This window comes from Arachis hypogaea, chromosome 6 (assembly GCF_003086295.3).
Source record: "Arachis hypogaea cultivar Tifrunner chromosome 6, arahy.Tifrunner.gnm2.J5K5, whole genome shotgun sequence".
NCBI classification, from domain to species: domain Eukaryota; kingdom Viridiplantae; phylum Streptophyta; class Magnoliopsida; order Fabales; family Fabaceae; genus Arachis; species Arachis hypogaea.
This window is the reverse complement of record NC_092041.1, coordinates 27,265,869-27,283,043: the sequence shown is the minus strand read 5'-3', so window position 1 is coordinate 27,283,043 and position 17,175 is coordinate 27,265,869. Positions and strand designations below refer to the sequence as shown.

The 17,175-nt window shown below is 32.3% G+C and overlaps 3 protein-coding genes across 3 annotated transcripts; 2 read left to right on the top strand and 1 right to left on the bottom strand.

Moving 5' to 3' along the window:
- Positions 1-512: 512 nt before the first annotated feature.
- On the top strand, positions 513-3,148 carry LOC140173646 (uncharacterized). The gene is made up of 7 exons (XM_072198145.1): positions 513-654; positions 774-853; positions 941-1,138; positions 2,022-2,222; positions 2,358-2,393; positions 2,503-2,553; positions 2,999-3,148. Exons 1-7 carry the CDS (start codon positions 513-515, stop codon positions 3,146-3,148), a joined length of 858 nt encoding a protein of 285 aa, XP_072054246.1.
- Positions 3,149-4,985: 1,837 nt separating this feature from the next.
- On the top strand, positions 4,986-6,735 carry LOC112696501 (DNA-binding protein S1FA). Its single transcript, XM_025749297.2, has 2 exons — positions 4,986-5,180; positions 6,312-6,735. Exons 1-2 carry the CDS (start codon positions 5,124-5,126, stop codon positions 6,513-6,515), a joined length of 261 nt encoding a protein of 86 aa, XP_025605082.1. The 5' UTR covers positions 4,986-5,123; the 3' UTR covers positions 6,516-6,735.
- Positions 6,736-7,990: 1,255 nt separating this feature from the next.
- LOC112696498 (cell number regulator 8) lies at positions 7,991-13,716 on the bottom strand. The gene is made up of 3 exons (XM_025749296.3): positions 13,155-13,716; positions 12,461-12,663; positions 7,991-8,485 (listed from the first exon to the last, which is right to left on the bottom strand). Exons 1-3 carry the CDS (start codon positions 13,414-13,416, stop codon positions 8,243-8,245), a joined length of 708 nt encoding a protein of 235 aa, XP_025605081.1. The 5' UTR covers positions 13,417-13,716; the 3' UTR covers positions 7,991-8,242.
- Positions 13,717-17,175: the final 3,459 nt, after the last annotated feature.

The following is a 17,175-nucleotide window of genomic DNA, read 5'->3' as shown; positions in this document are numbered from 1 at the left end:
AGTGGATAATGGACGTATATAGTACTAACATTAGATTACATACAAATTTTATTATTGACTAATGATAACTCTATTTATATTAGTATATAGAGTAAATCAAGTAAATATATAAATTATTAGTCTCTAAAATTTGAGTTAGTATCAAAATAAAGTTTTAATTGATTCAATTAGATCTCCAAAATTTGATTCATGAATCATATTATCAGTTTATTTTTTCTCGTGGTTTTTTTTCAAGTAATGTTAATTAATTATCCTATTATTCTTTTGTTTTTATAATATATCTGGTTATGTGTTATTATTGGCCTACTAGAATAGAATAATATTGTATGTTTATTAGTCTTATTAATTGATAATAATAGTTTATGAAGTTTATTATTGTGTAACACATAACAAGTTTTTAGGTATACTTGACTTAAAAATTCATGATTCACTTTATTTTCAATCTTTCAATTTTTGTATGAACTTATGGAATAATTTTTGTTATCATATGATAAGTTTTGATGGATACAACAATGAATTTGATCACACCTGAAGAGAAAAATGATGGAAAAGAAATTGCACAATGGAACAAAAATCTAGTAGATATCTTTTGTGCTTTGCGTGTGAAAAGTATTGAAGCTGGTAGCAAATCGAGCACACATTTTGATACCAAAGGTTGAAAACAATTGATAGCTGAATTCACAAAAGCTACGGAAAAAGAATATAATAGAAACAATTGAGAAACAAATAGGATTAGTTGAAAGTAGATTGAAAGAATTGGAAACAATTGAAAGGAAACGGGACTGGACTTGGATGGGATTCTGCTAAAAAGACAATTGATGCAAGTGAAGAGTGGTGGGCTAGAAAATTAGCGGTTAGTATTCTTAAGATTAGTTTGGTAAGTATAGTAGCATACATATTGATATATATAACTATTATTAAGTATCAATATTTTATGTAGGTTATTCCAAAGGATAAAAAATTTAGAAAAGAAGGAATTTATCCAGATTTTGAGGCAACATTAGATAGGATGTTTCAAAGGACAGCTGCAACAGGAGAAAATACTTGGACTTTATCTTCCAGAATAGTTCCTTCTTCAATTGAGAAAGATACACAACCTGAAGATAATGAGGATTCTAATATAGAGCCTGAGTCCAGTGTTATAAACATTAAAAGAAAAAGAAAAAATTTCACTAACAAGAAAGCAAAAAAAGTTGGAGGTGCTCAGAAATTGTCACACCAAATTGATAGGCTTTGTGAGACTGTGGAACGTAGGAACTCTAATAAAAATGATACTTTGAGACCTAATATAACTCAAGCAATAGAAGAATTAGATACTATACCAGATATAGATCCACTTGGACAAATTTATATGTTTGCAACTCGACTCTTCTTGGATAAAGATAAAAGAGAGTTGTTCGTTGCCTTAAAGCATAAAGAAGTCAAACTTGCATGGTTAATGAATGAAAAAAATGTCCAAGAAGAGAAGGAGAATTTGTTTACAAAACTTTTTTAAAAATTTTTTTACATTCATTTTATAGACCATGAGTTGTGTCTACTGTTTACATTTATTTGCTTGGATCTTTTTTATTATATTTGATCTTTTTTATTGTATTTGATCTTTTTTATTGTAAATAAAAATTACAGTACTTTCATTTTTTGATATATTATTCTACTTTTTTTTTAATTCTTGTGTTCTTTCTTTTAATATAATTATTATACAATGCATTGGAATATGAAAATTGATTATGATGAAAAGAAAGAGGAAGAATTTGATCGAATTTTAACTTCTACATCATGTTTGGTCTTATAATATTATGATAAGTATATTTATAAAAGACCATGCATGACTTCTACACAAACAGAAAACAAATGGCTTAAAGAGATATTAAAAGGGAATAATAGTCGTTGTTGCAGCATGTTTAGGATGAAAAAAGATGTTTTCAAAAGACTATGCTATGATTTGGAAACAAACTATGATTTATGTGCCTCAAGGAGAATAAGTGCTGCAGAAATGCTAGCAATGTTCCTATTTGTACTAGGAGGTGAAAACTCAAATAAGTCAACTAAGGAGAACTAAGGAGCGGTTTCAACATTCCGGTGAAACAATAAGTCGAAAATTTGAAGAAGTGCTACAAGCTGTGTACAAAATGGCCATAGACATCATACAACCAAAGGATCGTGATTTTAAAGAAGTGCCTACAAAATTAAGGAATGATAATAGATATTGGCCTCATTTTAAGGTAATTTATATATTATTTATTTTGAAAAATATTATAAATAATTACAAAAAAATTATTATCTTTCATTGCAAGTGGTGGTATTAAATTTGCTTTATAGTATTTGTAAAATTGATGTTCTAATCATGTTAATTATAGGATGCAATTGGTGCTATAGATGGAACTCATGTGCCAGTAATTATGTCTATTGAAGACCAAATTCGATTTATTGGAAAAAAGGGAATTCCAACCCAAAATGTTATGGTTGCATGTAATTTTGATATGGAATTTATTTTTGCTTTAGCCAGTTGAGAAGGGACAGCTCATGACACAAGAGTACTTTTATATGCAATTGGTACATTTGAGTTGAACTTTCCAAAACCTCCACCAGGTAATACTTGATTATCTTTAAGATTAAATTATATATTCCATATATAGATTTAATTTCTTATCATGTTTTCTTTCATTTAATAATATACAGATAAATACTATTTAGTAGATGCAGGTTATATAGAAAAGATAAGTTATCTAGGACCATACAAAGGAGCAACATATCATTTGCAGAATTTTATCGTGTTAATAGACCTTCTGGATACTACGAAATATATAACTATGTTCATTCTTCACTTAGAAGCGTGATAGAACATACATTTGGAGTTTGGAAAAAGAGACGGAATTTACGAAATATGCCTAGTTTTAGCTATAAAAAACAAATTCAAATTGTTATTGCAACAATGGCTCTGCATAACTAGATTAGATGTTATTCTACAAGTGATCGTAAGTTTAAAAAATATGATCAGATGGACGTTGAGCTTGAAGAAGAAGATGGATATGGCGATGAAGGTGAAGCAAACGAAGTTGAAAAAGTTAGAGATGAGTTTCTTGGAACTATGGATATGGCGATGAAGGTGAAGCAAATGGAGTTGAAAAAGTTAGAGATGAATTTCTAGATGATTCGAAATAATGTAGCATCAAGTTTGATTGCTGGAAAAAATTAGGTTATAGTGATTTAGGTAATTTAGTATTTTTAGTGATAATGTTTAGGATAAATAAATTTTTATGATACTTATATAAAATTTTAAAGTTAAAAAATAAAAGAGTTTATTTATTATATTTATGTTTATTATGAATTTTTTATTTTAACATTATTTTATTTTAAAATATTTTATGAAATTTTAAAGAATTTGAAAAAAAAAATTTCGTTATAAACATGTTTATTATAATTTTTTCAACTTCTAAAAGCTGTTTTACCAAACATAATTATGGTGCTTGTACTTATTAAAAGTCATTTTTAATTTGATTTTATCAAACGCAAGTGCGGCAGCTTTTAAAAAGCTGTCTTTTAAAAGACAGCTTTTATAAACTACTTTGAAAAAGTAAAAGCTTTACCAAACCAAACCTTAGTATTGGTGGACGTATTTTAACAAAATATAAAAATTTCACTCTTCATGAGTATGTCCAAATGCTTGTTTGTACAAAAAGTTGGTTATGTGGATTTGTTCATGATGGTAAAAATTTATGTTTTTTTTTTCAAATAACATTTTACATTGAGTTTCTAATTAATTGGTTGATTTTAGATGATGACATTGGTAAAATTCATAAAGAAAGTGTCAACAGAATCGATGCATTCCCTTCAACATTTATGATTTTAGATGATGTATTTTTGTGTAAACTTTATTTTGATTTTCTACTAAAAACATTATTGATGGTGGATACTAAGAAGAAAGGTGATGAAATAATTAATACTATATTTGATTTTTTAATATATATAATTAAAAGTTGGATTTAATATAAACAATGCACATTATTTAATATTTATTTTTTTAACTTTTTTATTTTCTACACATAAAAAATGACAAAAAAAATAGAAGAAGCCAATAATTTGTAATAAATTTTATGTGTTGCTGACATAAAGAACAATATTAAAAAAAAAATTAGGTGGCTCACGAATTGGTTCTAAAACTTTTGGTTCTGCAATTTTTTAAAAATCTGACCCTATAATTATAGGACATTTTGTTCTTCTGGCAATATAAAATAAGACCAATCATATTGACACTACTAGTGGCACATAAATGAGAAGATGAAAAGATGATGATGGTGGTCTTATTGTGCTGCTTCTGATTTTGGTTCTGAGAGAGACTGAAAATGTGCAGAGAGGGTTGGGAGAGAAAGACAGTGTAGGTTTAAGGATAAATTTGAAAAATAAAATGTTGAGTAACAATTGTTATTAACAAATTAACAATAACAATAAATTGAGAGAAATTAAACGTTAGTGGTTATTTTGAAAAATTTTGAAAATGTTAAAGATGGAAAATATAATTTATCAAAAAAAAAATTATGAGTGACTGAAGATTTAACCTGACAAAATTAGTTGTTGCTTTAAACAAAATTGTATGATGTCTTATACCGAGTGTCAACAAACATGTTAAGTCGTCCATTTCTTTTTTCCTTTTTCTTAATCAATTATCCAATGGGCCTACTTAGCCCTTAACTACTGTGTCCAATTTATTAATTTGTTCAAATTTCAAAGCCCATGGTAGACTTTCTTTCGGCTGACGTCTACTCACCAAATCCAAGATATACTAATCAGGTAAGTATCTTTCTCCGCGTGTTTTATTTTCACGCTTTGTGGAAATTAATTTTAATTTTCTTTTCCTTAATTTGAGAGACCTTTAATTAGTATTTTGGGGTTTCTAAAAATAAAATAAAAAAAAAATTAAGAGCGGCCAGTAAATTTGCGGCAGCAGTAATGTTTGTTACACAGCTCCAATAGTCAAAATTTTTAATCTAAATTTCGTGTGGTTTGGTTTTGGGCTTAACTCTTAAATCCGTACCTTTTTCTCTCTCTCTTTCTCGAACTTTCTTCACTTCTTCTTCAACCCCCTTTTTCGTTCTTCTCTGCGACCAGAACCTTCAGCTTCATCCATGGCTGACGAGGACTTCGATTTCACCGATAAAGTTCCTCCGTCTCTCGATCGCGCGGTACTCTCACTTTCTCACTATCAATTACGAACCTGTGTTTTTTTTTCTTTCTGATTCTGCTCTGTTATTACTTAGATCTGATGTGCAATCTACTCATTTTGTACACAATGTTCCTCCTCGCACGCATGTTGAGGATTAACATTTAGATCTTAGGATCATGATCAAACTTTGCATGTGCTCCTGCTATGTTATATGCGTCTCAATCTCTCGGATCGCTTGATTCGCTTCACGTTTGACAGATTGGCTGTTTTTTACCCTAATTTTGACTTGATTCTCATTTGGTTATAAGGAGAGAAAAAGGTTTTCTTTTTAATTTTTGTTGATATAATGTGATTGGAAAACTGTTCATGGTGGAAATGTGTGAATTGTTGTAGTGCAAGTTAAAACATGTATTTTTTTTTTAAATTCTATGCAGTGTTCTTAATTTTCATGTTCATTTTAAAAGGAAAATTAGCTTTTGATTTGTCAACGCCCACCAGGAAAATTCAGCTTGAGATTTGAATGTTCTTCTTTTTGGTTCCGAAAATCTCAATTGAATCCCTGCATATGTAAGAGACTAAGAAGTCTGTTTTATCTTATGCCTCTTTGAAATGCATGAAATTCATTTATAAATTAATAATATTCCAGTTTCATGTAAATGATTTAGTTTGAAGCCATTGTTTTAACGTTCGGCATATACTTAATTTGTGAAGAATAGAACTAATGCGATGGGATCTTCCATTTTATTTTTGCACACTTCAGAGTTTGACATGTTCTTCAATATAACTTCATGGATTAGTATGTAAATGATTTAGTTTGAAGCCTCTTAGGCTGCAATTACAATTTTCCTTCAATCAACATCTTGCGATTTAGGTAAACCTTTATCATATTTTGGGTTTGGAAGTTTTTCTTTAATTTTGGGTTTATTACTCGTTGACATTATTCACAAGTTTAAATAAAACCTTTATGGTCAATCTCAAACAGTTCTAATCATTGTTTCAAATAGATCAAATGAATGGAAGCTCCCATTTGAGGAAAACTGGAAAACTATAATTGCATGTCTATTTTCCTTTGGAAACAAGTATATGTTTATTGCATAATTGCATTTACGATGTCTTTTTTTGCTTATAGCCATTCTTTTGTTCCACGTAGGGAAATTCTGCATCCCAAGGGTTCAACCCAGGCTTAATAGTTCTCATTGTTGTTTTTGGATTGGTGCTTGCGTTCCTCATTGGAAATTTTGTGCTCTACACATATGCACAGAAGAACCTCCCTCCGAGAAAAAAGAAGCCAGTGTCAAAGAAGAAGATGAAGAGGGAGAGACTGAAACAAGGCGTCTCTGCACCTGGAGAATAAACACATAGTCTCACATTGTGTTCTTTGGCTAATATACTCTTACGAGAAGTTTTCCTTGTTTTGTGGTATCAAGAGTTAATGTTAATTTCATGTTTCTATCCTGTGAGTTATTGTAGTGAAGACCTTTCAGAAAAAACAATGCTATCGTGGTTAGCTCATCGATTGTTTTCCAACTCGATATTGGTCATTTTAGAAACAACAATGCTATGACAGTTCCCAACTCTAAAGCTAGGACACTTCATGTCCGCATCAGGATAGATTTCTGGCATGACGATTATTTGATACTCATTCAACACACTATTTTATGTGAATATGTCTTAACAAAAGAATAAAGAAATATATTTTCAAACACGTTTATACACACCACACACGACACTCGTGTGTCCTACATTATTCTTCAGATATTTTTTAAGTGCAGAAATAGTGAGTATTATTAATTATTAATACAAAAATATCTAAAATGTTTTATATAATTATAAGAGAGATTAAAAAATTAAATTATAGTTTAATGTTAATAAAATATCAAGATACTATAAATTATCTAAAAAGTTTTTTATATTTTAGATAGTTTAGTTTTAATATACGGATTACTGGTAGTTTAAAATGTTTTATATAGATTTATTTATATTATTTATATTTATTTTTTTAGATAATTATTTATTTGGATAAAATAAAAGGTTTTGCTAGCTAACATGATATTATACAATTAGAAGCACGCATAAAATAGCATATCAAAATTATATTTTATATGTAAGCCACAACTTTATATCAAATCAAAATTTGAAATTTGCGTGTAAGTGTCTAATATCCTATTTTGACTTGTGTGCTTGTCTGTGATTCATGAGTTCCCAATTGAAGAGAATATAATCATATAAGAGAAAATGGTAGAAAAGGATTTGATGAAATGTGATTACCTATGATCAATACATAAGGGATAAGGCAAGATATAATTTTGAATCGCAGCCTGTGGTAGCAAGAGTAATCATTGTAATAAAGCAACTTCCAAATCAATGAGAGTTGCATTTCGACTCCTAGGTCCTAGCATAGCTTAAGGGTAGCTTGTATTGCGTTATTAAACAAGATATCAAAATCTCCAGCTCCCATTTTGAGCCAAGAGATGGAACAGACACATTCATTAGCTTGGTGGCAGTTAGGAGCATATGAGATCAACGTTTGCATGATTAACAGAAAAAGGTTTTTGAGTAAGTGATTGCCGCCTGGTATTACACATCTTACATGATTATGTTCGGCCTAGGATTCAGTATCCCATCATAAAGAAGGATAAAAATGTTTGCAGAATGAGCAATACAAATGGCATTCTCAGGTATAAAAAATATTGGCTATACTCCTTAATAATAAACTAATAATAGCTAAATTAAAGAACCAAACGTAACAGGATCCATGCCCTCAATGAAGAACATTCTTAATTCTTTTTGTTGAGTTCATTCTAAACGATTAGTCAACTACGCATAGACTCGAGAAGAAAAGTCCCTTCCATATTCCAATAAAAAATACAATAAATAGGATTATACAAATATATTTATATGTTTATAATTATCATACATAAAGGTAGAGAAGCAAATTAAATGAAGTTTCATGATCTTGTTTATTCAAAAAAATAGAACAAAGATCCTCTTCATACAAAAGTATAACACGGTACAACAACAATTTATAATGGGCCACAGTAACATACACAGGACTAACACTTCCAGGATGAAGAAGAAATCTTAAGCACCACGTCCCATACTCTGCTCCATTGGGGGAATCATAACCAATACCGGTTGAGCATTAAAGCCCGGATGAGGCAACCTGCGACGGAGCTCACGGCCCTCTTGACAGAGAGCGCATGCATGACAGAAGACGTGAGTTGCCAAGTCAAATGCTGTTTCACACTGTTCGCGCTGCACTTCATCTTCCAAGAAGCTTCCACAGCAGCCACCACATGACCTATTAAGTGCCTCAGAACTTCCCTGTATCCAGAAAACCATAAATATTTCACATGAATATAACCTATCGATTCATTATGGTTTTGTAAGAATGAATAAAAAAGGAAACATTACAAGAGAGCTCAAGGTTAGTATACTTAAGAGGAAACATACTCAAAATAGCCAAGTGAACACTAAGGTTGTGTTTGTTTAAAGAAACTAGGACTGGGACTTGATATCATGTTTGGTGATCAGAAACTGCTACTATAGTTTCAGTTCGGGACTTAAAATTTCAGTTGCTTTAATACCTCCAAAAAATAGGAACAAAGGGGATAAAATTTCTGGAGATGAAGATGGAAACATCTTTCTTTCCAAATCTACACACACACACACACACACACACACAATCCATCCCTCTCTCTCTCTCTCTCTCTCTCTCTCTCTCTCTCTCTCTCACTTTCCATGCACAAAATCCATCCCTCTCTTTACACATATATATGAAATAGCACACATGCTTTGCTTACAGTAATCAAACAAGTTTTTTTTTCTTTTTTTTTTGTAGTTTAATGTAAAAAAAAAAAAGACACAAACACTTCTTTTTCCTATGTAGGGGTTGGCAAAGTCAACATGCAAGATTTTTGAGGGCCTAATGATTGAGGTGCTTGTTCCTCTCAAGATACAATCTTTCTGCTGAATTGGGTTCTGGGGTTGATGCGTGTTCAGGAGGACATTTTCGTCATTTTAGAGACAAGGGGCAGAATATATGCTCTCCTGAACACACGTATCAGGGGTGGAACTATTTCAGAGAGTTGAGTTTCTTTTTAGTGAACAAGAAATTGAAGAAAAGCAATGAAGAACAAAGAACAGACTCATTGTTTGGAATCGCACTCTCTGACAGACCAAGGTGGCAGCAATTCCTCATTTGCTCTTCTGGCTGCTTCTTTGGATACCTTGTTCATGGCATCTGTGAGGTTAGTTACACCCATGATCATTCTCTCGCTGGTCTGTTTGCTTCTTATACTGTTTTATTACTACAATGGTTCTTTGATGTTTGCTGCAGTTTTCTGCAATCCATATTTGAGGAAAAAAGTACAAAACAGATTTTTGGTGTTTCTTGTTTCTTTTTGTGTGTATAATAAAAAGGGTTTAATTTAATCAATTTGTGTTTTGTTTGATTTGGAATTCAAAAATTTCATCCCGTCTTGTTTTATAAGAATAACTTCTTTTAAATAGGAACATTTAAGTAATTTATGTTATTTCAGACTCCATATTTATCTCAAACCAACTTCAGACATAACTCAGTTCTGTACACATTAAACCAAATACAATACAGAGACTTAATTAAGTCTGACTCTCAATCTTTGTCTCCCTTTCGGACACAGCCTAAGACTATGTTTACAAAGACTGGAATTGAAACTGAGGGATTGGGACTAAGTATTTTGGTGATCAGAAATTGGAAGTAAAATTTCAATTTCGGGTTTAAAATTTTAGTCTCTTCTATACCTCCAGAAAATGGGACAGAGGGAACTAAAATTTTTGGAGATAGGAATTGAAGCTTTAATAACATTTCTTTCCAAATCTCCACTCACTCACATGATACTCAGACATAACTCAATTTTGTACACCTTAAACCAAACACAATTCACAGACTTAATTAAGCCTTTGTCTCTCAATCTTTGTCTCCCTTCCAGACGCAGCCTAAGACTATGTTTACAAAGACTGGAATTGAAACTGACGGATTGGAACTCAGTACCATGTTTGGTGATCAGAGATTGGAACTAAAATCTCAATTTTAGGACTTAAAATTTCAGTCCCTGCAGTACCTCCAAAAAATAGAGAAGGGGAAACTAAAATTTTTGGAGACGAGAATTGAAACTTCAAATAATATTTCTTTCCAAATCTTGCTCATTCACTCATTCACTCCCTGCTCTGTTTTCTTCTTATACTGTTTTATTATTGCAATGGTTCTTTGATGTTTTGCTGCAGTTTTCTGCAATCCATATTTGAGGAGTAAAGTGCAAAACAGAATTTTTAGTGTTTCTTGTTTCGCTGTGTAGAATAGAAATGGTCTAATTTAATCAATGTGTTTTGTTAATTTGAAATTCAACAATTTCATCCTGTTATGTTTTATAAGAATAATTTCTTTTAAATGGGGGTATTTTAGTATTTTTCTTATTTTAATCTCCATATCTATCTCAAATCAAACATGATACTAATTCTCTGTTTCTCAGTCTCTGTCTCCTAATCTCTGTCTCTCAGTTTCAATCTCCCTTCCAAATGCAGCCTAAGGTATGAATAATTGGTGGAGAACAAGCATAGAGACCATCACTAATACCATGTTAGGGACTTGGATTATTATGGGGTGCTCAAAGTCCCACTTCGGGTAGTATGGGATGCTTGATGTTGTATATAAAGAGAGTGATTCTTTCCCCTTATCAGCTAGTTTTTAAGGTGTGGTTTCCCACTTTCTTTACATACTTAACAATGGTATCAGATCCTTGGTTGTTGGCGTCATGGAAAGGGCTACCTATAGGCTGGATTAAGGTGAATACCGAATATTGATAACCGGCAGTAAAGTGGTTACCGCTGGGTCAGTGTCGATAGAGTGAAGCCATCATGGACGTTGGCTCTCCAAGGGAGGTGTATTGTTAGGGGCTTGGGAATTATGGGATGCTCAAAGTCCCACATTAGGTAGTATGGGATGCTTGATGTTGTAAGGAGAGTGGTTCTTCCCCTTTATCAGCTAGCTTTTAAGGTGTGGTTTCCCACTTTCCTTGCATACATACCACAAGAGGATTAGAAAGCTCTTTGGATAGTGTGAATAAAGGTATAACATAGAGAGATATGAAAAATAGAGAGCTGGCAATCCGAAGAGAGCCCCCCTTCTATAAGATGTGGAAGAACCCTTTTATAGGCTCATGGTCTCCAACTTGGAGACAAGCCATTTTAGAAGGAAAATGTTCACTTTCCCATGTGATAGACATTTCACCACTTCTTATCCCTTCATCCAAGGCTAGACATATAAGAGATAAGTCTCCATAGTGTTTTAGGTCTTTACTTCCTTGGTTTATGGTGTTTTTCCCAAATGGGCGAAAGGAGGCAAGGTATGACATTAGATTTCAACTAGATAACTATCTCTAAACTCCAAATCCAACCAATCCACTTTCACCTAATTTTTTTTTTCTTTTTGGTCGCGCACTTTCACCTTATTTAGTTCCCATTCAAAGAGAGAAACTCAATCCATTGGGTATTTATTGGGCTTCATCATCTTGGCCCAATATCCACATACAAAGCCTTACACTCTTTTTCAGCCATGCCTATGCCACAATAATAATTCATGAGGAAATAACATATATTTTTGGTGTAGAACCATCTGTTAGCATAGGAATATGACTTTTGTGCCTAAGGAAGAGGGGCAAAGAGAGGGAGGGAGGGAGACAAAAAAAGTAGAAGGAAGGCAAAACTAACTTTACTTATATGAATGTGGACGTGGATGTCATCTATGAAGCAAGGCAATAAATAAATATAAGCACTACAGTTTTGATACAACCAAAATTGTACAGAACTTCCAAGTGCACTGACTGAGCTATTAACCCCTGGAAAACCCCCAAAAAATTCAAAATAAAAAATAAATTGTTCACTTAATTCAGCTTATCTCCAAATCTTAATTATACACATGACCCAAATAATAATAATACACAAAAGATTTAGATTAAGTTTATTTTTTAGTACATAACACAAGCAATAATGACTTTATACAGGTTGACCTTGCCTTATTATAACTTATTGTTAGACCAGTAAAATTTTGGACAAACCCCTATGACAAGGATTCAACATTATCAAACTTCTCTAATCCAAATAAATTTTGAAGCATTGCTGAAGCAACAATACAAGGACAACATTTAAATTATACCAATAGATGAGAAAACCTATTTATCTAGTTGTGCTGTCCTACCACACTACACATCATATGAACACTGTAACTAGATAATGAAGGGCAAAGAATAAAGCGTAACTTGCCTCTAAATTGAACTTGCGACGAATGGCAGTACGGCTAGGATAGGAGAACCACGGTGCAAGGCAATTCCAACCAAAGCAGGAATTCCCAATCACATACATACCGGAATACGGCAAGCAATGATTGGCGAATGTCCCAGGAGTAGATGTAAGCCTCTCAACATTGCTTCCATACAGCACACAAGGAGCCACAGCCCCAAGAAGGCCTAGTTCATGCCACAGGTTCATATTCAAACATAGGTAATAAATATTTTAGGGTCCATAAAGATACACTTGATCATTACAATAACACATTAACAATTACAAACATGGCACCTCTTTTTTACTTTCCACAAAATACAATAGCCTATAAGTAAAAGAATAACCTAAGTTTGCACTCACACTAGTGGCTTTGGATTGCGAAGACAATTTCACTTTTCACCTCCAAAAGGTTGAAACTTACAACTTAGATTCAACTAAATAATAAACAGAACAAAGATTAAATTTTTGTGCAGCTGAATTTCCAAATCGACTAAGCCCCACCGAACAACAAATTATAAATGCCAAGAACCTTGCAATTCCAACCGTCAAAATTGAAAACCTAATAGAAAAACTGCTATAATCGAACAAAAGTACCAGAAGGGGGTTCATCCGAAATTTTTAAAAGGCAATAATCAATGGAATTTAGAAAATTGAAAATATAAGAGAAGGGTCTTACAAACTTCGAGATCGCTGCTGCAGAAATGGTCGTTTTGACCTACACATGCGCAGAGGCTGGAGTTCCAGGGGGTGCGGCCCATGGGCTCACCGAGGACGCTGCTGTGGCCCACGGGAAGCCCATCTGCGGTCCAGTCGACGGGGAAGTGGGGAGGTGGCGGCGGCGGTGGGCCAGCTTTCGGATTATCGCTGTGTTTTGGTGGTTGTTGTTGGTGGAGAAGGGGGCTTGTCTCCTCAAGATTGTGTTGCTTTTCAGACGCCATTGTTATTTGATTGATTTGGAGAGACGCGATTGTAATTTTGATTGAAAGATTCGATTCAAATGGGAATTTGGATCTCGGAAGAGAAGAAAAAAAAAAGAATGAAAGAAGAAAATTACGAAGGTCGGTGTTTTCTTCTCCCCCCGCGAGTTCTTCTCCTATTTTGTTAGTTCTTTATTGATATTATTATTTTATTTTTGTATGGTGTATGGTCTTGTTATTCTCATCTTGACCCTGTCACCAAAAAAAATTCACATCTTGACCCCAACTCAGCTAAATTCTTTGCTTACGAGTTTCGACCGCGTCAACGCTTCTTTCCTACCACGAAAAAAATAAAACAAAAAACAAAATATGAATTTAATTTCTGCTAGGGACCAGGGATTTTTTTATCTTAATAAATAAATTAATAATTTAAAAAATATTTTTTTATCTCGTTTATAGTATAAACAAAATAATTTTGTACATATTTTATTTACAGTGTGAACAAGATATATGTATTTATAAATAATTAAATATAAGTTTTAAAAATAATAAAAAAATATTAATACTTTTAATTTGACCAAACTCTTAAAAATAAAATATTTTAAATAATAGAAAAGATAAACCGTACATTTTAAATAATAGGAAGAATGTTCGTTAGTAGATTTATTTTGAAAGCAGATAAGTGCATCGTTAAATTATCCACTATTAACACGGTTATCTTGAATTGACTCTTAATAGGAATCATGCAATCAATCAATTTATCTCTATTGACTTCTGTCTGGGATAAGGTTATTTAAATTATAATTATATTCCAAATTTTTATGTACTCTCATTATTAGACAAAATATAATTTTTATAAGAAAATTATAAAAAGAAATAATTATTTATAAGGTGATGTCTCCATATATAATATTTATATTTATTTTAATTAAATTAGATCATTTGACAATTTGGTTATTTATTTGATTTTTGAAATTGACATCAAGCAAGAAGTGCAGAAATAGTTACGGGGCAATTCAAATTTTAAGTGGTGTACAAAAGGTAACTATCAGCAGGTTAGTCTATAAATAGAGTTTTAGGAACACATTGTAGGGGGTTCCGTTCTTTTTAAAAATACTTAAGAAACCCAAAATGCTCTCAACCCCTTGGCATCATAAAATAAAATTGGGAATGTTAAGTAATTCAGACACTTTGTAATCTGATTTCTTCCCAGTTTTTATTAATAAAACTCCTCTACTTTTACTTGTTCTTCTTTTTACGTTTATGTTTTTTTCTTCATCTTCTCTTTAATTTCTTGTTTGTTTTAATTTCTGCAATTTACTTTGCCTCTGACACCTTGCATTTATTTGTTTATTTGTTACTTTCAATCTTTTTTAATTTTTATTGACAATACAATTGCGACATTGAGATACCCACATTTTCTTTTAAACATTAACAAAAATTTGAGTAAAACAAATTGGCACGCCTGGTGGGACTTTGTCAATAGATTGTAGTTTGTCAAAATAAAAAAATCAGGAGTTTTGAATTTGCATGTGGTTACGCAGTGGGAAGATTGTGTTTCCAGAAATCAAGAAATCAGCGTCAGTTAACATGTCAAATACATCTGCAGCATCTTCTTCTACTTCCAGTGATAAGACTAGAGGAAATGAGTCCGAGAGTTCTCCCGTGATGTCAAATGCAGAGCCTACCTTACTGTCAGTGAGGCATGATGGTGTTGGACATGCCCATCTAGGGTTAAATGCATCTCACATAAATACCGTGGGGTGGCCGTCTTATGGCTTGCCACCAGGGTATGTCCCCCCATAGTGACATAAGGATTGCATGTGCCTCTCTACTCAACTTTTCAAAATACTCTTTACCAGAATGCATATGGCATGTCAAGTGTACCTATTTCTAGGGTGTCAAGTTCACATATGTCGCAACAAAATTTGTCACATGATATTATGACGTTCATATGCCAGATATGGTCAAAATGCTGATGATATATTAGAAAGACATAGGCAAAATAACTTAGGGGGGTATTATAATCTAGCAAGAAATGTCGAACAAGTTTTAAACCGTTTGGGATTTAATGTTGGTTGCTTAAATAGGCCATATTTTGTGTCTGCTTTTCCTAAATGTGTACAACAAGCAGAGCTCCCAAGGGGTTGGAAAATTCTAAAGTCCCTTACAAAATTTTCTAGAGAAGAAAATGAGTTTACAGTAGAGCCTATTTCTCGATATACTGTTAAAATTGGGGAAGCAGCTTCTAATGAATATCTCAAGATGAGATACTTTCCTTCTTCTTTAACAAAAAATCCATTTACATGGTTCTCCAACTTGAGACCAAATTCTATTCATTCTTGGACGCAGTTAGAAAGAAATTTTCATGGTCACTTTTTTCCGAGGTGAATTGAAAGTTAATCTTACGGATTTATTCTCTATCAAACGTGCAGAAGGAGAATCCATTGGCACTTATTTGGCACGGTTTAGAAACATGAGAAATAAGTGTTTTACTCCGATTTCAGAAACTGAAGTTGTCAAAATGGCTACTAATGGGTTAGAATTTGGAGTTAGGAAGAAACTTGTCAATCAACATACTTTAGATCTTTTCCAGTTAACTGATAGGGTAAGACAAATAGAATAAATTAAAAAAGAAAAATAAAATTTCAAAAAAGTTCTAGAAAGGTTGCATATGTTGATTATTTTTTCGATAGTAGTGATTCAGATGAGAAAGAGGTTTATATTGCTGAATTGCGTGGGGGTCCTCCTTATGTATGCAAATCTTTGAAGCCTGTTAAAGGAAAAAAAAGTTTTTTCATACTCTAAAATTGAAAATAAGACTTATTCTTTTGATATTTCTAAGGCAGATCAAATATTTGAAGTTTTATTAAAAGATAAGTAGCTTATTTTACGAAAAGGAAACAAGATGCCTTCAGTTGATGAAATAAAGAATAAAAAATTGTGTAAGTTTCATCAGGTATTTGGTGCGTTATTTTATAACCCACAAACTAACCGGCAAGTGCACCGGGTCGTACCAAGTAATACCTTACGTGAGTAAGGGTCGATCCCACGAGGATTGATGAATCAAGCAACAATGATTGATTGATTGGCTTAGTTAGGCAAGTAGAAAAGAGTGTTTTGGTATTCAAAGAACATTAAACAATAATTAAGAATTTCAAAATGCAAGCAATAAAGAAGTTGTGAAATATATATGGAGAAATAGTTAAGGTTTCAAAGTTATCTATTTTCTGGATTGATTTTTCTTACTAACTATTTTAATCATGTAGGATTTAATTTATGTCAAACTATATGTGACTAGACCCTAATTCCTCAGACCTTTCTAGTCTCCTCTAAAATTCATTAACTGCCAATTCCTTGGTCAATTAATTCCAATTAGAAGGTGATGATCAAATTCCGGTTTATATGCCACAAGAATCCTAATTATCCAAAAATAAGGGGACTATATGTCACGTATCCCGTTAAATACAAACAATTAGAAATTCAGGATAATATGTTTTCAAGCTGTTGTTCAAGTAAAGAGCTTTTCCAAGTTATACAAGAACTCAATTAGAACATGGGTCATACTTCTGTTCCACTCAAATTCATAAAATAAAGAACGAAAATAATTATTGAAATATAAATCAAAACATGAATTAAATTAGAAAGAGCAAATGAATCAATCCATACAAATAGACAGAGCTCCTAACCCTAACAATGGAGAATTAGTTACTCATGGTTCAGAGAAGAAAATAAGGATTCTGGTAAAATGTACAGAGTTCCAATATGATGGCATGTAAA